The 22,900-nt window shown below is 47.5% G+C and overlaps 2 protein-coding genes across 3 annotated transcripts in view; both read right to left on the bottom strand.

Moving 5' to 3' along the window:
* Nucleotides 1–350, bottom strand: part of BCL7A (BAF chromatin remodeling complex subunit BCL7A) — a gene marked incomplete at its 5' end in the record, with an annotated part of 34,751 nt that extends 34,401 nt beyond the window's left edge. Inside the window, one exon of the mRNA XM_040443470.1 lies at nucleotides 31–350. Within this exon, the coding sequence (XP_040299404.1) occupies nucleotides 31–350 (320 nt within the window). The remainder of the gene's footprint in view (nucleotides 1–30) is intronic.
* Nucleotides 351–11,948: 11,598 nt separating this feature from the next.
* CFAP251 (cilia and flagella associated protein 251) overlaps nucleotides 11,949–22,900 on the bottom strand; it is a 68,967-nt gene continuing 58,015 nt past the window's right edge. For both annotated transcript variants that reach the window (XM_040443936.1, XM_040443935.1), the window contains 3 exons: nucleotides 14,798–15,026; nucleotides 13,273–13,374; nucleotides 11,949–12,214 (listed from right to left, as the gene is read on the bottom strand). In XM_040443936.1, the coding sequence (XP_040299870.1) occupies nucleotides 12,078–12,214; nucleotides 13,273–13,374; nucleotides 14,798–15,026 (468 nt within the window). In that variant the 3' untranslated portion in view covers nucleotides 11,949–12,077. The remainder of the gene's footprint in view (nucleotides 12,215–13,272; nucleotides 13,375–14,797; nucleotides 15,027–22,900) is intronic.

Below are 22,900 nucleotides of genomic sequence, written 5' to 3'. Positions count from 1 at the left end.
GGGGGGGCGGCCGGAGGCAGAGACACTCACTCGGAGGCCGCAGGTGCCGCGGGGTCCCCCGGGGAGGGCGCGCCGGCGGGGCGGCGGGCCGTGGAGGGGGCGCATTCCTTGGGAGCCAGCTCGGCGGCGGGTCCGCTGCCCCGGGTGTGTGGCAGCGGGTGCAATAACGCAAGTTTCCTGTGGGACTCCTGACTTCTCAGAGTTGAAGGCGGCGATTCGGGACGCGAGGTGCTCTCGGAAAGAGTTGGGAAACACGGATCTCTGCTGGTCCTCTGCCCTGTGCAAATACGCGAGCTAGGACGTCGCTTCCCTTTCCCTCGTCCTTTTGGAAAACTAGAGTCGGAGGAAAGGTGTCAGGGGCGAGGCGATGGCGAGACCTTCGACCCTGCCTATTAAATAGCTTTCCGTGCAGGAAAAGCTCAATGATTATCAGCATTTCAACAGGGCTTCTTCCTTTCCTTCTGGGGTTGCTCTCAGAGAGCGAGTCACGATTTAAATCGAAGCCACTCCTCACTGAAGTCCCAGGCTCAGACCAGGTGCTACCGCACAAGTGCAAATGACCCTAGCAGGTGTAATGGGCTGGCCGGCCTACAGGGAGGATTTTGAGGTAGCTTCTTCCCCATCATGCCTCAGGACAGCTCTTGGAAGAATCCCGGATAACCCAGGTGCCACATCTTTGTGTTCAGCTGCCCATAAACCGACTTGACCAGAGCTAATCCGTGCCCGGATGAATGCTAGGAAAAATGAGAGTGACCCTGTTAGCAAACCCAGACCCTTGGAGATAAACTAGCCCGACACAAGTCATTTTACCTGTGGGGAAACTGAGTCCCAGGAAAGCTCAAGGTCGCAGCCATAAACTGGATCCCAGACTCCTCACTCATTCTAGAACCAAGCAGTTACCCCTGAGAGTTTGGTTTTGGGGAGAAAAGCCACAGGGGAAATGGGTGCCTGATATGAAAAATAAGACAACACTTACCGTAGTGAATCCTTCTGAGCATTATATCTAGGAAAGTAAGACACAGCAGGTCATAAAACAGAGATTTCTACTGTTGGCCCTCAGATGGCTTAGAACCACAAAGAACTTCCGAATATGTATATTTGAAAAATAGGAAGATTTCTGGGGTGCCTGGCTGGCTCAGTCTGAGGAGCATGGTACTCTTGATCTCTGGGTAGTGAGTTCAAGCCCCATGTTGGGTGTAGAGATTACTTTAATAAATAAAACTTGAAAAAGTAAAATGGGAAGATGTCAAAAATTCAAATATCAACTAATAAATGGATGTGTGTATATGCACCCAATAAAGTATTATTCAGCCATTGGGAAGGAATGAGATCAACTTTGAAAACATAGTAAGTACAAGAAGCCAGTCACAAAAGAACAAATATTGTATGAGATACCTAGACTGGGGAAATCCATAGAGACAAAGCAGGTTGGTGGTTGCCAGGGGGTGGGAGTGGGGGTGGGGGAATAGAGAGTGACTTCCAAGGGGTTTGGGATTTCTTTTTGGGGTGATGAGAAAGTTCTGGAACTAGATAATGTTTCCTGTACACCATTGTGAATATACACTTAAGCATACTGAATTGTACACCTTCAAATGGTTACAGTGGTCAGTTTTATGTGTATTTCACCACAAGAAAAAGAAATCAAAATATCCAGCTTCTCCAGAAATAGCAGAAGGTCTGCAAACTGGTCCCCCAGTGCTACATGGTAACAATCAGCTGGAACTGAGGAGCCCTGTGCCTCTCAAAGCTCTTCAGGTCACCAATGTGTCACCAGGTCACTTTACTCATTGGCATTATCAGATGGCCCCTGAAGGTATTTGTGTTCTTGATCTCTGATTAAACTATAAAGCTTTCTACAAATGTTCTTTATAAATCTAGTATGTCACTTTTTATAGTTCCCTGTCCCCTGCAGATATTTTTAACCTTTCTTTCAACAAAGCACAGTTGTGGTGTAGTCTGTGGTAATTCTAACATTTGAAGTACCTGAGGGTCTGTTTCTCCTAGTTCTTGCTCATGGTGTCCTATTTCCTTGTGATCTGTCTGGTTCTCTTTGACCATGCTGGACACTGTATTTTAAAATTTATTTAGAGGAATAATTTGAGGCCTAGGATGAAGTTACCTTCCTCCACAGATGATTTACATTTCCTCCTGCCAGGCTCCCGAGGGCACTGCTATTCCAGGACTATCTAAGTTCAGGGCTCATGGGTCCCTGGACCACCCTGATGATGCAAATATATGCTGCCCTATTGAGCAAGTCTGGTTTGCTTATTGTACCCTGGGGGGTGGGGGGGTGGGTGTCAGTGACATAAGCAGCTGGCTAACAGATCTGCACTTCCCAACTCTGAGTTCAGTGACCCCGTGTTGATGGTTTGAAATCAACTGTGGCAGGAGTATTTACACTTATGGAAGTTGGCAAATTCTGTATATAAGGATCCTTTCCTCAACCCCACCCAGAGCTGGTTGGTGAACATTTACCAGAATACCACTGGTGGAGCCCAGTAGGGTCTCAAATTATTGTGGGGGAAAGTCTCGTCTCCCACCCGGACTTTTATTTTTGGCCTCTTGCCTCAAAAAACCACTCACACTGGGGTTCGAATATGCTAGACTTGACAAATCTCTGCAGGGTTAAATGGCTTCTTTGCTGGGTTCTCCTCCAGGGTTCTCTTCTTCCTTCCATTTCAGCTACTCCTTACTATTTAGACTCTTCCTTATTTTTAGATTGAGAGTTCATCTGAATACCTACCTAGTTACCAGAAACTGGATGTCGGGCTGTCTCTGAATATTAGTTATTATTCTAGAGATGTTAAAAAAGAGATCATACGGTTACAGAAGTGAGTTATTTAGTTATGGCTTGTGTCTTAGCCTCTCTTTGCCTCATCTGTAAAATGGGATGAAAAGAACACTACCTGCCTCATGGAGCTGTCATGAGAATTAAACACAGTATCTGTCAAGCACATAGAACAGTGCTTGGCACATAGTAAGTGCTAGAGACCGGAGAGTATTTGTTAAATAAAGGACCTGGGTGATCCTTTGCACCTTTATGACCTATACTAGGAACTGAAGTCCAGCTACCCCTCTTTCTGGGCTGCCAAATTCAACCCTTAATCCACTGTTGCACAGGGAGGAGGTTGGAGGAGGTTTCCACCTCTGGAGGGTGATACGAAATTGTGAGTGCAGGCCCGGCTCTTGCTTCTTGGCAGCTTTGGTCCTCACCTAGCAACTTGCAGGAGCAAGTTGTTTTCATAAACAGAGGTGCTTTGGTGTTTGGGGAGCAGGCCATTAGCAAAGCCCAGCAAAGGGGGAGAACTGAAGAGAATGCTCCAACCACAGAATGGTTCCTCAGAGACAGGAGCCAAAGGGTGTGCTGCAGGGTATGAAACCTCCCTCCTATTATAGAAAAGGACACGAAAACTCAGAAGCCACACAGCCAGTTAGCAAGCAGGGTTCTGGCCAGAACCCTGCTCTCGTATTGTGGTCTCTGGGATTCCCCACTCCACATCCATCATAAAGTTGGTAGTTGGAAATCAACATGGCAGGAATGTTGACACGATGGAAACTGGCAAGTGCTTTTCATCAGGACCCTCCTGTCCCTCCTCTTTCCAGAGCTGGTTGGTGAACATTTACCAGCCTACCACTGGTAGAGCCTAATGGGGTCTCAAATGATCGTGGGGGAGATCTCCCCTATAGTGTGGGCCTTATGATAGACTGGGGAGACCTTGGAAAAAAAAATTTGTTTTGACAAACCAGATGCTGCAATCTGCCTCTCCGTGTCTTTCTTCCCTAAAACTACAACTGTAAAAATTGTCACCAGCTCAGACACTAGTGAATCGGCAGTTTGCATATCCATCCACGCAGCCATTGGCTTGCCCAGAAGCTGAGTCACTTGAGGTCGCATAAAAATAAAGAGATAGTGGACATGAAGTGCTTTGAAACATTCATGTGTTCAAAGGTGAGTCAGTGTAGGCCAGACGCTCTTCTAACAACAAGTGATTAAACACAGGATGTCTGCTGAGGACCCAGTGACTCGGAACAAAGTTAGAGATCTGTCCACAAACAGGCTTGGTGAGTTCTCAGGTCAGGAATCTAGAAGGCTGCCCAGATGCCTTTTGCCTCCTTCCTGCATGCTGCCCAGCTTCTGAATATCCTTCCCAGTTTTGGGTGAGCCTTTGGGGGTGAAGGCCAACCCCTCCCCAGAAGCTGTCTTCCTCTTCTCTCAAGGCGTTAGGTCCTGGGCATGGGTTGCAACCTTAGACTGGTGGATGGTTTAGCCAGTTGGTGTTTTTTTTTTCTCTTTTTTTTCCCTATGTTTGTTTGTTTGTTTACTTTGAAAGAGAAATAGTGTGGGCAGGGGAGGGACAGAAAGAGAGAGAGAATCCGAAGCGGGCTCTGCACTGACAGCAGAGAGCCTGATGCAGGGCCTTGAACCCATGAACCCATGAGATCATGACCTGAGCCAAAGTTGGACGCTCAACCGACTGAGCCACCCAGCCGCGCCTAGCCAGTTGGTTTTTTAAAATATTAGTTTTATGGAAATATAATTAGCATGCCATAAAATTCACCCTTTTAAAGTGGTTTTTAGTATGTCTGTACAGAGTTGTGAAACCATCACCACAGTTATTTTTAGAACATTTTTGTCATCTGAAAAAGAGATCCTCTCTCCACCCAAGGTTAGAGGCAGTTACAGAAAGCCACAAATCTACTTCTTGCCCCTGTGGATTTGCCTATTCTGGGCATTTCACACAAATGGAACATGCGATGCGTCCTTTTGTGTTTGGTGTCTTAGCGTATTTTCAAGGTTCATTCGTGTTGTAGCGTATGTACTAATATACTTCATTCCTTTTTATGGCTCAATAATATTCCATTGCATGTGTGGATTTACCACATTTTGGTTATCTAGGCATTCACCGCTGAACGCTGGGATGTTTCTTCCACTGTTTGGCTCTTGCGAACACGGTTACTATGAAAATTACCATACAGGTCTTTGTACAGATGTGTCTCTTGCCTGTGTATACCGAGGAGTAGAACTGCAGGGCCATATGGTAACTCTGTGTTTAACATTTTGAGCAGCTGGCAGACTGTTTTCCACAGCAGCCGTGCCATTTTATGTTCCCACCAGCAGTAGACTAAGGTTCCAACTTCTCCACATCCTTGCCAACACTTGTTTTTTTCTTTTTTATTTTAGCCATCCTAGTGGGTGTGGAGTGGATCTCACTGTGTTTTGTTTTTTGTTTTTGTTTTTTGTTTTTTTTATTTTGATTGTTGAGGGAGTGTAGGGGCCGTGGAAAAATGACTTACAGCAAAAGTGGCCCCTGTAGAGCCCCAGAGGATTGGAGGCACTGAGCTCACGCATCTGGCCTTTTTTTCGTTCTTAAAAAAAAAAAAATTATTACTTTTTAATTTTTTTAATGTTTATTTTTAAGAGAGACAGAGCATGAGTGGGGGAGGGGCAGAGAGTGAGGGAGACAGAATCTGAAGCAGGCTGCAGGCTCTGAGCTGTCAGCACAGAGCCGGACTCGGGGCTCAAACTCACAAACCAGCTAAGTCGGCTGCTTAACCAACTGAGCCACCCAGGTGCCCCTGGCCTTCTTTGGTTCTTGCTCATTTCAGAACTTGCTCATCTTCCACTAAAGCTAACCAGCTTCTGATATGCTGCAAATCAAAGATCATGACTGATAGCATACTGAGGTTGCCCCTTAGTCTTTACACTTCTTTATACTTCTGAATTGCGTCTTGTTGCAATCCTTTCCTTCTCCCCCAAATACCAGAATACTCTCCTTGCTGTTGTCCCTTTGCCCAGCCATCCCCTCCTGCCCATCACCCAGTCCTACCTCTCTAACATGCAAATGTAATCCATTTCTCCTCCTTTACTTTAATCTTCAAGTTTAACCTCCTTGTGCAAGGCCATCCCTAATGTAACCATTGCTTTCTCTGGGTTGCTCTCCTGCCCCCTCTCCCAGAGACCCCTCAGATTGGCTTAGAGTGCCTCATTTATGTAATTTCTCCTCTACCTACCCTGATCTCCTCCTCCTTCCCACCCCATCTGCTCCAGATGCCCCTATATCACGTCACAAAATACTGTCATTATCATTGGCATGTCTGTTTCCCTCACTACAATGTAACCTTCTTAAGGGCAAGAACCATGCTTTGTGCTACAGTGTATCCAGGGCTTAGCATGCTGCGTTGACCCTGGGGTCGCTTAGTGAGGATCTGCAGGCTGCAAGTTATTGCCATCCCAGCGTTTAGTCTACAAAAGTGGAAAAGGTAGAGGTGGCCAACAGGACACAGGAAGGGGTAAGTGGCATGCATTTGCTGACGCTTTACTGCATAGCAGGCTGCCTTCGGGCAGTTGCCAGCGACTAGGGGAATGTATAGTTCAACATGATTGTTGATGAAGGAACAAGATCACTGAGAAAACTGTGGTCATGTTTAAAAAAAATATTGAGGGGTGCCCGGGTGGCTCAGTCGGTTAAGCATCCGACTTTGGCTCAGGTCATGATTTCACAGTCTGTGGGTTCGAGCCCTGCATCGGGCTCTGTGCTGATGGCACAGAGCCTGGAGCCTGCTTCCGATTCTGTGTCTCCCTCTCTCTCTGCCCCTCCCCTGTTCATGCTCTGTCTCTCTCTGTCGCAAAAATAAATAAAAACATTAAAAAAAATTTTTTTTAAATATTGAAATCTCTGGAAAACTAAGGAAGATGAAGAGATGCCAACTCGGGACATGAGGTTTAGGAAGCCAAAGCCCACAGTCAGCATTCCTACCTTTGGCCTGTGTCATGTGAAAGAATACGTCAGCTTCAGGGCTGGCTCCACGTGTGACCTCGTTCTGGTCTTCCCTGGGATTGTCTATCCCACATCGAGACTCTGGATAAAAGAAATGAGAGTGGCCAGATCTTCCATCTGGAAGAGTCGACTAGCCTCCTTCCTCCTGCGGCTTGTTCACATGAAAACGTTCCTCCTCCGGCTCCCAAGGAAGACCCACGTAATGGTAGCACTGAAGGAATACTAGAGATCCTTCTAGACCCCTGAGGACCTCGTCTCAAGCCCACATCACCCTCTGTGTTCCCACCACACAAACCTTGGCTCCACTGAATGCTTCTGGCTTTGGTGCACACTGTCCTCTCTGTCTGGGATGTTCTCTCCTGTCTCTTTCCATGACTGGCTCTCAACATCGACGTATCCTCTTTGGAGAGACCCTCCCTGACCACCCTAACTAAAGCACATCCCCCTCTTGGTATTCTATGTCATAGAGTCTGGGCCTTGTCTTTAGGACTCTGAGCATAATTTGCAATGACATATTTACGTGCTTGTGTAACATGAGCTCCCTAAAGACAACGGCCGTGCCTGTCTTGTTTACAACGGCACACCCAGTGCCAACGCAGTGCTAGCATGCAGGAACTATTTGCTCAATTCATGAATGGACAAACAGATGCACGAAGCCCATCTGTGAAGAAATCAGGCGCTCACAGAGGAGAAGCAAGGCAGCAGCCAGTCCCTTAGATGGGACTCTGGGTTTGCCACAGCCCCATGTCTCCCCCATGTTGGAGCCGGTGCTCAGGGTGTCCTCTGTGCTTCAGACCCCAGGACCACGGTACCACCCAGTGCTCCCTTTTCCGGGGCAGGTGTGCTGGTGGGCTGGGGGAACTCGCACCTTGCAACGCACACTTCTGCCATGTTGGAAGGGCTGGCAAAGGAGCATGAACTAGTTCCGAGGAACCAAACCTGCTCCCCTCCCAGAGAGAACACCCCCACTTGCTCTAAAGAGTAAGATTTAGAGGGGCGTCTGGGTGGCTCAGTTGGTGGAGCGTCCGACTTGGGCTCAGGTCATGATCTCAGGGTTTGTGGGTTCGAGCCCCATGTTGGGCTCTGTGCTGACAGCTCAGAGCCTGGAGCTTGCTTTGGATTCTGTGTCTCCCTCTCTGTCTCTGCCCCTCCCCTGCTCACACACTCTCTCTCTCTCTCTTTCAAAAATGAATAAGCTTAAAAAAAAAAAAGTAATCTCTTCCCCCAATGTAGGGCTCAAACTCATGACCCCAAGATCAAGAGTCACAGGCTCTACTGACTGAGCCAGCCAAGCGTCCCAGAGTGTTTGGTTGTTATTGCTGTTGTTTTGTTTGTTTTCCTTTAAGCTAAGCTAGCAGAGGGTAGTTCTTTTTTTAAAAAATTTTTTTAACTTTTTATTTTTTGAGAGTCAGAGAGAGACAGAGCATGAGCGGGGGAGGGGTAGAGAGAGAGAGGGAGACACAGAATCCGAATCAGGCTCCAGGCTCTGAGCGGTCAGCACAGAGCGCGATGCGGGGCTGGAACCCACAAACCGTGATATCGTGACCTGAGCTGAAGTTGGACTCTCAACCGACTGAGCCACCCAGGCGCCCCAGGACACAGATCTTTCCAAAAAGACCCTTCTTGTCTGTAGTGCCTGGAAGCACAGCAGAGGCTCATGGCCACAGAGGATGGACAGCAAGAGGTAACACAAAAGCAACCAGCCCTGACTGGTTTCGGGAGTGTTTGCTTGGGAACAGAGAGGCGTAGGGCAGAGCACGGAAACCATTCCGGGGCGACTGACTCAGAGAGGTGGTGTGTGTGTGTGTGTGTATGTATACACACATATATTTAACTTTTAATTTTGAGATAATTTTAGATTTACAGGGGAGTTGCAAAGGTAGGACAGAGGTCCCACGAGCCCTTTGCCAGTTTCCCAGGTGTGTACCCCCATGTAACCACCATATAGTGATCAAAACGAAGACATTAACATTGCGCCAATGCCGTTAACTCATCTACAGACCTCACCTGGAGTGCACGGTTTGCCCGTGTCGCCTCCTGTCCCGGACATCCCTTCCAGGGTCCCATTTTGCACTTCTCCACCACGTCTCCTTAGTCTCCTCCCATCGGAGGAGACTTGCTCGTCTTGACCTTGACGGGATTGGAGAGCATGTCGGTTTGGTCTGGTTGTTTGTATGGATGCACTGTATTTGTAAAACTCTGTTGGGATGAGGGATCCTGGCCTAGGGGGTACGGCAGATGGAGTTTTCACTGCAGGTTAAGAATGGTTTTCACATTTTTAAATGGTTGAAAAAAAATCTAAAGAAGGTGATTTTGTGATAGGTGGAGATGATCGTAAAATCCAAATTTCAGTGTCCATTAAGTAAACTTGGTTGGAACACAGCCACAATCATTCTTTTCTGGATGGTCTGTCATTGCCTTTGTATTCCGATGGGCAAGTCAAGGAGTTGTGACAGAGCCATAAGGCCTGCAGAGCCTTGACATTTACCCTCTGGCCCTTTACAGAGAAAGACCCCAGTGGAGAGAGCCTGGCAGGACCTGGAGCTCACCTTTGCTCTAAAGCAAAGCCAGCTATTATTAAAGAGCTGTGAGTTCATCCATCCAGTCATTCCACGGATACTTACTGAGGGCCCATTGTCAAAACCAGCAGGCACCCCTATTCAGGCAGGTGCTAACAAAGCTAAAACTTCGGAACCGGAGGAGGTTAATGCTCATCAATCATCTGCCCAGGTCTCAAGTGCAGGTGTCCTGTAATAATAACAAGTCACTGCCCCATTTTGAGCTCTGCCCTATGCTGGTAACACTTTCCTTGCACCCTCTCCTTTAATCCTCTCAACCACCCAGGAGAATTCCAGGAGGAAACTGAGGTTTAAGAGATTAGCCACACCCAAGGGTGCATAGGGAGCCACTAAATGGCAGGAGCAGCAAATGAGCCCAGTCAAGCCCCTGGGCTTCCAGAGCAGATGGTGTCCAAACAAAACCCTCACCGTGCTTGGGAAGAGCCTCGGGGTCTGGAGCAGAGGGAGTGGGGTGGGGAGGCTGCTGGTGGTTCCTGAACTCTAGAAGCAACAAACCAGGATTGTTTGGTTGGTCAGTAGCCAGAGACCCCATCTGAAATAGCGTTCTTCCAAAAGAGCACCACAATCTTCAGCCTTGATGTTCAAGCCCAACGATTATCCTTCTTTGGTCTTTTCCTCGCTCCTCTTCTGGCGTCGCTGCTCTGCCATGCACGCCGCGGGAGAGTCTGGGTGCTCTGCTCACTTGGCAGGGAGGCTGTCCTCCACTCCCTTCCCTGAGTGGGGACACTGATGTCCTACATCCCATGTGGCCATCAGGTGGGGCCTGCCAGGAATGGGAGGCAAAGGGCCTCCTGGTGCTGAAAGGCGCACAGGTCCTCTCCGTGTGGGTCAAACGGGTTGAGAAACACCCAAACAAAAGCACTTGCAGAAAGGGGCCCTGACGGTGAGAAGGGCGCCCCCTGGCCAAGCTGGGCTGGGAGCGGTTGGGAACACTATTGACATGAATGCTGCTGTCCCCTGGGGTTCTGGCCTTCCTGGGTGAACGTCAGAGCCAGGGCCTCACCGTCCCCCCACCCCGCCCCCCCGTACTGACCTGGAGATGCAGGAAGCCGGATCGACACAGCGTGATGGTAGTTCCAGCTCACGGGTCCAGCCACAGTGGGTCCTCCTGGTCACTGGCCAGTTCTGCTCCAGACAGTGATTCCAGTACATGTAGTCGATCAGAACGAAATCAGTGTGCCGGATTTAATGAAAGAAGCCCTGGCTGGTGTCCGGACAGCATCCCATTCTGAGTAATTTTTTTGAAGAGAACAGTCATCTGAGAGTTTCCTGTTCCCTAAAATGTCCCCAGGAACTTTTTAACTGGCTTGGTAATATGTCTCCTAAGCCCTTAGCAGCTGCAAAATTGATTCATAAAGCATGTTTGGTTTTTTCTTCTGTCTTGTTTTATTTCGCCTTTTTTTTTTTTTTTTAAAAAAGAACAAAATGTAAACCAGGTTGCAAAGCCCTGGCCACACAACCTGACGAGAAGGCGCCTGTGGGACCCTGGCCCACGCCGCCCGTCCCAAGGTCACGGTGACGCAGCCGGGTTTGGGGTAGATGGTTTTGTTCTATGTTCCCAGGCGTTCCAAAGACTCACTGAGGCCACGTCTCCAAGAGGACCCCACGCAGCAGGGAGGACTAAGCTACTGCCATTTACTTCTCTTGCATACACTGTGGTCCTTAGCAAGAAGGGCCTTTAGGGGGTCAGAGATGTCATCTCACGTGCCAGCGCCTGTGGGGAAGGGCCCGGTTTGGGTGGGAGGGTGCGATGGGCTCAGCGTGCATACAGAACAACACCTGGCACTTGTGTCTGAATGAGAACTCTTCGCTGATAACAAATCTCTAAAATCAGACCATAACTTTCATCTGTTTGCACAATGATGATACTTTATTCTCAAGGTCAGAACACTGCTGAAAACTTAGCAGCGTGTCCTAAATGTCCCCCGAGCTGGGGAGCTGGGCCCCGTTTGTGCCCACTACGTGCTTGGGAGCCCTGTGGAGGGGGCGTAAGGCGGCGGCCGATCACCCAGGCCTGTGGGAAGGGTGTGGGGGGGAGGGGAGGCTCACAGACTCCAGTTGGCGAGTTCTGCCCCCACCCCGCAGGCCTGGCCGGTGGTTTCTGGTCCAGGTGCTGCACACACACCGGGCCCCAGGGGCGCTTTTTTGCATTCTCTCTGGCAGTTGCCACCGGGGTTAGGCATGGCCGGTGAAGCTCTCCATAACGGCCGCACACAACTGCTTAGTTGTTTTGCTGATGAGAAGGCACGAGCAGGGACTCTCAGGAGCCCAGAACACCCAGCAACCCCCCCGCCGGTCAAACAGCAGGCAGGGGCGATCCCCATTAGACCATATGATGCCAAGGGTCCGGGGAGGGGGAGGGAATAAGGCCGCACGTGTCCCTAGGAAGGCCTACGGCAGCTGGAACCCTTCTCTGCCCCCCAGGGACCAGCCACCTGCCTGTCCTGTTCAACCCCGCTCAGGCAGCACTGCCTTGGACAGAGCAGACAGCCATCATTCTCCAGCCACCATTCACATCCAGCTGCCAGTGTGTTTTTTGCCTCCACCCACTCTTCTGTTTGAGAAACACTGGAATGTCCAACTTCGTGAATTCCGTTGCTTAACCGAAATTTCCTTTTAATGTCTAAATGTTCCAAAGATTAGGGTGGGGGCAGGGAAATACAGGGAAGCAGTGCCTCTGGGGGGGGGGGGGACCCGCACACACAAAGTCCTTTGTGCCTCAAACATTCCTCACAACTTCACTGACCAGAGGATCTTGTGTGAAATCTTGTGAAATGGTTAGGCCAAGAATGTCAGTCGTGAATATTTCTGCAGTGATTTCGTCTGGAAGTTGTTCTTCAAAGCAGATTTCTGAACCTAGCCAAACAAGAAAACAAAACAGATGCCTTCATAATGATGAGGTTTCTAACTCAGAAGCACGTTCCAAAAATACAAGGAACCGATACTGAACAAAAGTGAGAGGCGCTTTGTGCCCTGGTTTGTCTGGGAGTCCTTCAAAAGCCCCGGGTCGGTTTGGAGCACTCTCACCGAATCTCTGCAAACTTCATGGGAAAGCCTTAAACCACACGGTGTGGTTGATTTACTGTTTGGAGACACCGAGGAACACAGCGTAAGTTACAGTCTGATGTCCTGAGGACACAGGGAATGGGGGAGGGGAGCTTGGAGGCTCGAAACGACCCCCTGGATACTGGAATCTAGAACTGTCTGAGATCAAGAACTCTGTTTAATGTGACACTGGGATGGGCAATAACAGGAGAGGGAGAAGGAAGCCTGGAGGGGGGGGTCTTTGCTCGTGACCCCAGTCTCGGTACCGGTGACGGGCTTTGACCACCGAGGGGCATCGGGCAGCGTCCTGGGCCTGGCAGTGGAGACACCCCCGCGGGCCCGGGAGAGCTGTTTAGACTGGTTCCTCCAGAGCTTAAATTCCCAGCCTAACTTCGGTCCATTTTCCTCCCTCCGGGGGACTAGAGAAGGAGGTGAGCAATCCTTAGGCAGGAAAGGAGGACGAGCTTTAAAAACTTCCAAGCACTAGCAGCTCGAAGCCGGGCTTGTGCCTGTTTTTAGCCCTGTCCTTCTCTAAGTCTCTGACAACACGTCTCCTGAAACACCTTCCAAGCTGTACCTTCTCCCAGCGGCCAGTAGGCACGCACCCAAGCCGAAAAGATGCAGACCGGTCGGTGGAATAAAGGGCGGAAATAAGGCCAGAAGACACAGGATGGACAGCGCACGGCAAACAAACGTGACCGTGCTCACTGGTCCTTCCTTGCTCGCGCTGGGGCCCCGGCAGACTTGCTTCGTTGTGGGCACAGTATGAAGGAGGATGGTTTGCACCAGTCAGGAGAGAGAAATACGCTTAAGTCTACGACAAATTAGTGAGCTCCGGCTGCAAGCCCGGGCAGGGTCAGGAACGGTACCTTTGATGGAGGAGGCTGCGGGCTCGGATTTCCACCCCTCGGGATTCAGTCCAAACAGCGTAGCAAAGCAGTCACACATCTCCTCCTCAGTCATGTGCTCACCTGAGTATCGTAAAACGAAAGAGCGTCCGCTCCCACCCTTGGGGCTCCACATAATGTCAGAGCTTAGCATCGTCATTCTGAGGTCTTAAAAGAGAATTATTCCACGATTTCCTTTCCTTGAGACACAAAAACAATCTACAGAGTCCCGTGTTAGACATATCCTTCCTTACACGGTGTTAAGACTGGTGTTGCTCATACAGAGAATAAGACAACTTTCTTTTTATTTTTAAGTTTATTTATTTATTTTGAGAGAGACAAGACAGCATGAGTGGGGGAGGGGCAGAGAGAGAGAGAGAGAGAGAGAGAGAGAGAGAGAGAGAGAGAGAGATTCCTAAGCAGGCTCCACATTGCCAGCGCAGAGCCCAATGCAGGACTCGAACTCATGAAACCGCAAGATCATGACCTGAGCCGAAACCAAGAGTCAGACACTTAACCGAAACCGACTGAGCCACCCAGGCGCCCCAAAGACAACTTTGTGATCAAGACTGTGCTCTGCTTCCTTTCATGTTCCCTCACACTAGAACCACCAGTTTGATGAAGAGGAAACTGTCACCCGAAGAGAAAGCCTACTTGACTTCCTCACATGCAATATTGAGGAAAACAGCAGGTAAAGAGGAAAAATCTTACACTGGTGTGGTTTTTATCTCACAACCACATCCCAGTGTCATAATAGCCCTGTGACATTGGTGGCTAGCACTTTCATTCATAAGTGAGGACACCAACTCAAGAGGTTCAGCAAGTTGGAACACAAATCAGAGTCTTAGGGGACCCGGGATGGCGCCCTTCCCATCCCCCCGCGTTTGCCAGCTCTGTGGGTCAGCAGGTGGCATCCCTCATGGTTGAAGCCCCCGTCCGATTAAAGATGCCAGGGGTCCAGGCACCTGGGTGGCTCAGTTAAGCACTGGACTTCAGCTCAGGTCATGATCTCACGGCCCGTGGGTTTGAGCCCCACATCGGGTTCTGTGCTGACAGCTCAGAGCCTGGAGCCTGCTTCAGATTCCATGTCTCCCTCACTCTCTACACCTCCCCCACTCACACACTGTCTCTCTCTCTCTCTCTCTCTCTCTCTTAAAAATAAATAAACATTAAAAAAAAAAAAAGAGGGGCACCTGGGTGGCGCAGTCAGTTAAGCATCTGACTTCAGCTCAGGTCATGATCTCACAGTTCATGGGTGCGAGCCCCGCATCAGGCTCTGTGTTGACAGCTCAGAGCCTGGAGCCTGCTTCAGATTCTGTGTATCCCTCTCTCTCTGCCCCTCCCCAACTAGTGCTCTGTCTCTGTCTCTAAAAATAAACAAATAAATAAATAAATAAACGTTAAAAAAAAAAAAAAAAGATGCCAGGGGTCTGCCTCCCCAAACACAGTTCTCTCCAGTGGAAATGGCTCAAGAATGTGACAAGATATTCCCTATTTATAGATTTACCTTTCGTTAGAAGCAGTTTTAGGAAATCTTCTCTTCGTATAACCTTCTCTCCTTTTGAATTGGTAAAACCAAGGATGTCAAAGCTATGCTGAATGCCACGCATGGTGTTCCCGAAAGGTGGTCTGTGATTAAGGTAAACTTTGAAGAAATCTGGTAAGTTGATTTTGTCAATTAGCTTTCCAGTGTCCACATACTCACTAAATCTGATTTCGTTAAACATATCTTCAATCTAGGGAAGAGATTGGAAAAAAAAAAAAAAGACCATGGTTGCAGGAAAGACACTTTGACATACTTCTAAAAATTGAACAGTAACATGGGGCGCCTGGGTGGCGCAGTTGGTTAAGCGTCCGACTTCAGCCAGGTCACGATCTCGCTGTCCGTGAGTTCGAGCCCCGCGTCGGGCTCTGGGCTGATGGCTCAGAGCCTGGAGCCTGTTTCCGATTCTGTGTCTCCCTCTCTCTCTGCCCCTCCCCTGTTCATGCTCTGTCTCTCTCTGTCCCAAAAATAAATAAACGTTGAAAAAAAAAATTTAAAAAAATTGAACAGTAACAGACAAATGTTTACAGTTAGCTGAAAGCATATCTGTTAAGGGTTGATTATACCCCCAAGAAAGAGATGTTGAAGTCCTAACCCCCAGGACCTCAGACTGTGACCTCATTTAGAAAAAGGGCCGTGGCAGATGCAGTTAGTTAAGATGAGATCATACTGGAGTGGGACGGGTCTTTAGTCCATTGTGAATGGTGTCCTTATAAGAAGAGGAGAGAGACACACAGGGAGGGGATGGCCATGTGATGATGGAAACAGAGAGTGGAAAGATGTGGTTCAAGCCCAGGGCTGCTGGTAACCACCAGAAGCCAGAGGAAGTGAGGGAGGAAGGGTTCTCCACTAAAGGTTTCACAGAGAATGTGGCCCTGCTGACAGCTGGCTTTATTCTGTGGGAGAATAAATTTCTGTTGGTTTAAGCCACCCAGTTGGTGATGTTTTGTTGCAGCAACACTAATACAGTGGTCAGTTTTTCAATACTATTAGCACGGCTACATTATTATCACCTCTTTCTCGCTTTGTGAGACAGATGTTAGTTTTGTTTAGAAGGTAGAATCCTCACGGATTTGGAAATTAGCTCATAAGAATAAACAGGGGCGTCTGGGTGGCTCACTTAGTTAGTTAAGCGTACAACTCTTGATTTTGGCTCAGGTCATGATCTCAGTTTGCGGGATCGAGCCCAGCCTGGGGCTCCATGCTGACAGCGCACAGCCTGCTTGGGATTCTCGGTCTCTCTCTCTCTCTGCCCCTCCCCAGCTTGCTCTCTCTCTCTCTCTCTCTCTCACACACACACACACAAAATAAATAAACCTTAAAAAAAGGAATAAGCAAATAATTCAACATGAAACTCAAATATAGGACCAGTGGCCCTAATAAATTTCTTTTTTTTAAATTTTTTTTTTCAACGTTTATTTATTTTTGGGACAGAGAGAGACAGAGCATGAACAGGGGAGGGGCAGAGAGAGAGGGAGACACAGAATCGGAAGCAGGCTCCAGGCTCTGAGCCATCAGCCCAGAGCCCGACGCGGGGCTCGAACTCACGGACCACGAGATCGTGACCTGGCTGAAGTCGGACGCTCAACCGACTGCGCCACCCAGGCGCCCCGGCCCTAATAAATTTCTTAAGACAATTAGCTGCACCATGATTTCAGTTTTTCACCATGTTTTTCCTTTTTCTCTTTTCCATTTTTATATATACAAAAGACTGTATGTAACTTATGGGGTATAATTAAAAAGTGAATACCTAAGAAGCAACCATTCATTGAAAAGATCAACAAAACTGATCAATCTTTAGCTAGAATAACCAAGAAAAAAAGAGAAAAGACTCAAATTACTAATATCAGAACTGAGAGAACACTAGTACCAACCTCTCAGAAATAAAAAGTATGAACAGCATGTTCAATTATAGTTCATTTCTATATATCTGTAACTGATGATGTTATAATGAGATAACTTAGATGAAACGAACACATTTGTAGAAAGACACAAATGACCAAAACCGACTCAAGAAGAAATAGAAACTCTGAACAGACCTATAACAAGTAAAGAGATTTAAAACTTCCACAAAGAAAAGCCAAGGACCAGAAGGCTTCCTTGGTGAATTCTACCAAATATATTTTTTTTTTATTTTTTTTTTCAATGTTTATTTATTTTTTGGGACAGAGAGAGACAGAGCATGAATGGGGGAGGGGCAGAGAGAGAGGGAGACACAGAATCAGAAACAGGCTCCAGGCTCTGAGCCATCAGCCCAGAGCCTGACGCGGGGCTCGAACTCACGGACCGTGAGATCATGACCTGGCTGAAGTCGGACGTTTAACCGACTGCGCCACCCAGGCGCCCCCCAAATATTTTTTTAAAATACCAATTTTCCACAAACTCTCCCCCCCCCAAAAAAAAAACAGGAGAAAAGGGAACACATCCCAATTCATTCTGTGAGGACTGCTTTCTGATTTGGAAATTCATTGTGTATTTTCCAAATTTTCTAGGATGACAAAGAGTGCTGTCATTTCTGTGGATTCAAACAGAAATGTGGTGACCATTAATGTGGTCTCCACATTGGTCTCCTTATGTAATGCCAGAACAAAAGACAGGGAGAAATATAAAAACAAATAAAACCACTCCTCACTGCCATCCATCTCTCTCTGTGCAGTATTTTTGTACCATGCACGTTGCAGGTGGCTGAAATTCAGAAACCCAAATTATACCTGGCAAAGGGCTAGAAGTGAGTAATTTATTTTAATATCTACATTAAAAAAATTTTTAACGTTTATTTATTTTTGAGAGAGACAGAGACAGAGCACGAGAAGAGGAGGGGCAGAGAGAAAGAGGGAGACACAGAATCCAAAGCAGGCTCCAGGCTCTGAGTTGTCAGCACAGAGCGTGACTTGGGGCTTGAGCCCATGGACTTCGAGATCATGACCTGAGCTGAAGTTGGATGCTTAACCAACTGAGCCACACAGGTGCCCCTTTAATATCTACATTTTATTAAAAAAATTTTTTTTCAACGTTTGTTTATTTTTGGGACAGAGAGAGACAGAGCATGAACAGGGGAGGGGCAGAGAAAGAGGGAGACACAGAATCTGAAATGGGCACCAGGCTCCGAGCTGTCAGCACAGAGCCCGACGCGGGGCTTGAACTCACAGACTGTGAGATCATGACCTGAGCCAAAGTCGGATGCTTAACTGACTGAGCCACCCAGGTGCCTCTGTCTACATTTTAAACTAATATGTGTCCTAACAAGTTGTAGGGCTTGGAATTTTACAAAGAGAGAGAATAAGAGCCACAGAAAAGTAGGAAATATTTTTTTTTTTCCAGAACATGAACTCTGCTTTCGTCTGTAGGAATGAATCAGGAATTGAATCTATACTTGTACACAATATTTATCAATAGGTAACCAATTTCTCCCTGTCCAATAAATTACATAGAAAAAAATCAGAAGAGCACCAGTTTGAAGAAACACCAAATATCAGACTGTCTGGGGCACCCTCATGTCTTGGTCTGGCCCCAACTATCAATAAGAAAATAAAAATCTTTTGCAGTCCAACCATCCAACCATAATTTCTGTGAAAGATCTGAGGCACTTTCCATTTTTCCCCCATGGGTATAAAATATATATGTATATGTTTTGCAAAATTCTTATCATATATGTATATAATTTTGTATCCTGCTTTTTCCCCCCCTTTAACACTGTATCTGAGTAATCACCTAGTATTTTCAAAGAAGCCATATATTTTCAATGCAACATTCCAGGAATGATCCTTAGACATAATATCATTGGTTACAGATACACATGAATTACAATCGATACTATGTACGTAGCTTTAAATTGTAACATCTTCCTATGGAATATTTATTGAGTTTATATTACGTACAGTTGCAAGTTAAATTATGTATAATTTTAGTTATAAATAAAACATGATCCACTATCATATTATTTATACTTTGTACTATGTAATTTTAGTAGTATTATTATAAACGTGCTACTATATACTATGAGTCTCTACTCTGAGTAGAGACTAGGGCTAGAAGTATGACCTTTGATGATAGACCTAGGTTCCTAAATTCTGGTGCTCCCACTTTCTATGTGACCTTCTCAAACTTCCTTATCTTGGAAAAGGGGGTAATGGAGTTTTGAAGTTTATTGCAACAATATATTTAAGGTGCTAAACATAATGCCTAATACACAGTAAGCTCTCAACAGGCAGTAACTATTCTTATGATTATTATACTTTCTATGCCTTTGCTAATTACAATACATATAATTATAATATAAATGATAATTTATAGCTATAAATTATAAATTATATGTATAATCTATAATCACATAAATAATATAAACGATATATACAAATTATAAACGTAACATAACGATTTAACTCAATTCAGAACTATAAGGCTAACCCAAAGATACCAAAAAGGAACTCAAAAGTGGGAGTTACTCATACCCAGAGCGTTCCAAAGATCTCAGGGAACATTCGCAGCACAAACCATTGAGTAGGTGATTCACCTCTTACTCTCTTTTCCCATATGACTGATCAAAAATCATAGCTCGATGGGGCGCCTGGGTGGCTCAGTCAGTTGGGCACCAGACTGTGGCTCAGGTCATGGTCTTACAGTTCGTGGGTTCAAACCCCCCGTCGGGCTCTGTGCTGCCAGCTCAGAGCCTGGAGCCTGCTTCGGATTCTGTGTCTCCCTCTCTCTCTGCCCCTCCCGCACTCTCTCTCTCTCCCTCTCAAAAATAAACATTGAAAAGAAGAAGAAGAAGAAAGAAAGAATCACAACTCGAAAAACAAAGTTGGCAGCTTCGGCATCATTGACATTTCTTTCCTGAGCCTCCTTTGCAAGTGTTGGTTGAAAAGGCATGTCTAAACAAAGTTCCCGCTTGGGAGAGGAGCCTTGGAGATGGACTAGAACGCCGAGAGCCTTCCCTACGCTCCAGTGTGAAGCCTACCCCGCTGCCCTGCCTCTGCTTGGCTTCAGCCAGCCCTTTGTTGGCATTCTCACGCCGGCCCTCCCTCCACTAAGGCAGTGTTTCATTTGGGTCACTCGGGGAGCTTTAAACATTCTGAGCCCCAGGCCCTGTTCCCAGAGATCCTAACTGAATTCGTCTGGGGTAGAGTATGAGCAGTCATATCTTATAAAAGCTCCTCAGGGGATCTGAATGTATGGCCAGGGTTGAGAAGCATGGCTTTAAGGCAGGGGTTCTCAACTTTGTCGGGGGTCAAAATGACCAGGAGGGCTTATTAAAACAGATGGCTGGTCCCGCCCCCAGACTGATTCAGTGGGTCTGGGATGGAGGGGGAGGGGGGCAACTGAGAATGTGCATTTCTTATAGGTCTTCAGGTGATGCCAATGCCCCTGGTCTGGGGGCCACATCATGGAGAACCACTGCTCTTAGACCACATCGCTTCTGCAGAGGTGATACTCGTGCCAAAAAGCCTTGTGATTTTCACTGGAGAGGAGTGGTGGCTTTGGGCCCACACCTGTCTCCTCCATTAAGCTGTAGTGATCATTTTCATGTCTACTTCCTCAGCAGCTTCAGAGCCTGGCAGTTGTAGGGACCAGAGAAATAAGAAACAAAACAAAACAAAACAAAACAAACAATGCAGGCACGAGTGAGATCATGGGAAAATTTTTCTTAAAATATACCAAAGGCTGGGGCGCCTGGGTGGCTCAGTCGGTTCAGCGTCTTGACTTCAACTCAGGTCATGATCTCTTGCGGTTTGTAAGTTCAAGCCCCACGCTGGGCTCTGTGCTAACAGCTCAGAGCCTGGAGCCTGCTTCGGATGCCATCTCCCTCTCTCTCTCTCTCTGCCCTTCCCCTGCTTGCATGCTTGCTCTCCCTCTCTCTCTCTCTCTCAAAAATAAACATTAAAAAAATTAAAATATACAAAAGGCTTATTTAGAATTACCAGTTACTGCTCTTGTTAGTGCAATTTACCAAGCATTTGGTTTAGTGCTAGGTGAATGAAAGGCAAGACACTTAGTGATTCCAGGATAGCCCTACACTCTAGGACTTTATGGTCAGCAAATATCTATTAAGCACCTGCTAGGTGCCAAGCACCGGTCTGGGCCCTGTGAAGAGACACGCAAGAGATCTTAGAATCTTGTTTCAGCATCGTGTTTTATAAATTATGCTTTCTAACCTCCCTGTTAGGCGGTGAGGAACATAATACATTGGAACCGAGGCCTTCCTCACTGTACAAGCGGGCTCCCGGTGTGGGTCAGTGTCTTTTGTGCTGGTTTTATAGGCTCGCACGCTGGGAGGACTCTCCCTGCTCCACGCGCCTGCCTCCCGATGCAGGGTGCTCTCTAGAACCTCCTCTGCAGGTGAGGAGCCTGTCTCATCACAGCACACGTCTTCTCCTCTCCCGGGACCCCTTCGAGTGCTTCCACACTGCCCTGGGCAGGGAAGGAGGGGTGCAGAGGAGTAGGGTTCAGGGCTGGGCAGCCTCACTGCACAGTCACATCTGGAGACGCTCCTGCTATTTATGAATTGCTCCGTGACTCACAGCTGCCCCCCGCTTCCTCCAGGAACTATATTTGGACGACAGCTGCCTTTCTCCAGGAGTAGGACATGCCACACCCACTGGATGCAGTCCCAGGCCATCCCTTGGTGCACGGCCACCACGCTTTCTCCCTGCTGTCTGGGGTGAGGTGACCCAGAAATGAGAACACCACCCATTCCAGGGCCCTTTATGGTGGTGACCTTCACTCAGCCCCTCATGGGAGCCCAGGTGTCAAACACTTCCAGGCACTGACTCCAGGAAATGGTTTTAAAGGCTTTCCAATCTAGATGACACTTTCTCCAGCTCATCCCAAACCTACAGTGAGGGCTTGTCAGCTAAGCGCTCACAGCTCTTCAAAGTCCTGCTTCCTTGTAGCTGTGCCCAGAAACAGGGGATAGGTCCTGGTTCCAGTCAAGAAATAGCATAGATGGAAACCAATCTGGCAGTCCTCAAACATAGGGTTATTGGCACAGCAATTCTACCCCTAGGGACGTACGCGAGAGAAAATAAAACATAGCTCTACACAAAACCTTGTGCACAAATATTCATAGCAGTATTATGCGTAACAGCCAAAATGTGGAAACAACCAAATGCCCATCATTTGATGAGTGCAAAAATAAAACGTGGCACATCCATACGAATGAACAGAATATTAATCAGTTATAAAAAGGAGTGAAATGCGGACACCACATGGGTGAACCCTGAAAACATGATGCTCAGTGAAAGAAGCCAGTCACAGAAGACCACATAGTATGATTCCACTGATATGAAACATCCAGAACAGACAAACCCATAGAGACAGGAAGGAGATTGGTGGGTGCCAGGAGCTGAGGATGGGGGGGGGGGGGGGAGTGACTATTCACGGGTCACTGCATTAAGTGTGCTGATGGGTATGAGGTTTCTTTTTAGGGTGATAACCATGCTGTGGGATTAGATGGTGGTGATGGTTGCACAACTCTGTGAACAAACTAAAAGCCCCTGAATTGTACACTTTAAATGCATGAATTGTATGGTATGGGATATATCTCAATAAAGTTGTTAAAAGGAAAGAAAAATACGGGCGCCTAGGTGGCTCAGTTGGTTGGGTGTCTGACTCTTGATTTCAGCTCGGACCATGATCTCACAGTCTGTGGGACTGAGCCCCATGTTGGGCTCTGAGCTGATGGCGCGGAGCCTGCTTGGGATTCCTCTTCTCCTCTCTCTGCCCCTCCCCTACTCTCTCTCTCTCTCTCTCTCTCTCAAAATAAATAAACATTTTGGGGCGCCTGGGTGGCGCAGTCGGTTAAGCGTCCGACTTCAGCCAGGTCACGATCTCACGGTCCGTGAGTTCGAGCCCTGGGTCAGGCTCTGGGCTGATGGCTCAGAGCCTGGAGCCTGTTTCCGATTCTGTGTCTCCCTCTCTCTCTGACCCTCCCCCGTTCATGCTCTGTCTCTCTCTGTCCCAAAAATAAATAAACGTTGAAAAAAAAAATTAAAAAAAAATAAATAAATAAACATTTTTAAAAATCTTAAAAAAAAAAAGAAAGAAAAATAATACGAGGTGAAGCCATGG

This window comes from Herpailurus yagouaroundi, unplaced genomic scaffold, assembly GCF_014898765.1.
Source record: "Herpailurus yagouaroundi ecotype Mexico unplaced genomic scaffold, PumYag 191, whole genome shotgun sequence".
Lineage (NCBI taxonomy): Eukaryota > Metazoa > Chordata > Mammalia > Carnivora > Felidae > Herpailurus > Herpailurus yagouaroundi.
The sequence above is the reverse complement of the archived record's forward strand: the minus strand, read 5'-3'. Positions and strand labels throughout refer to the sequence as shown.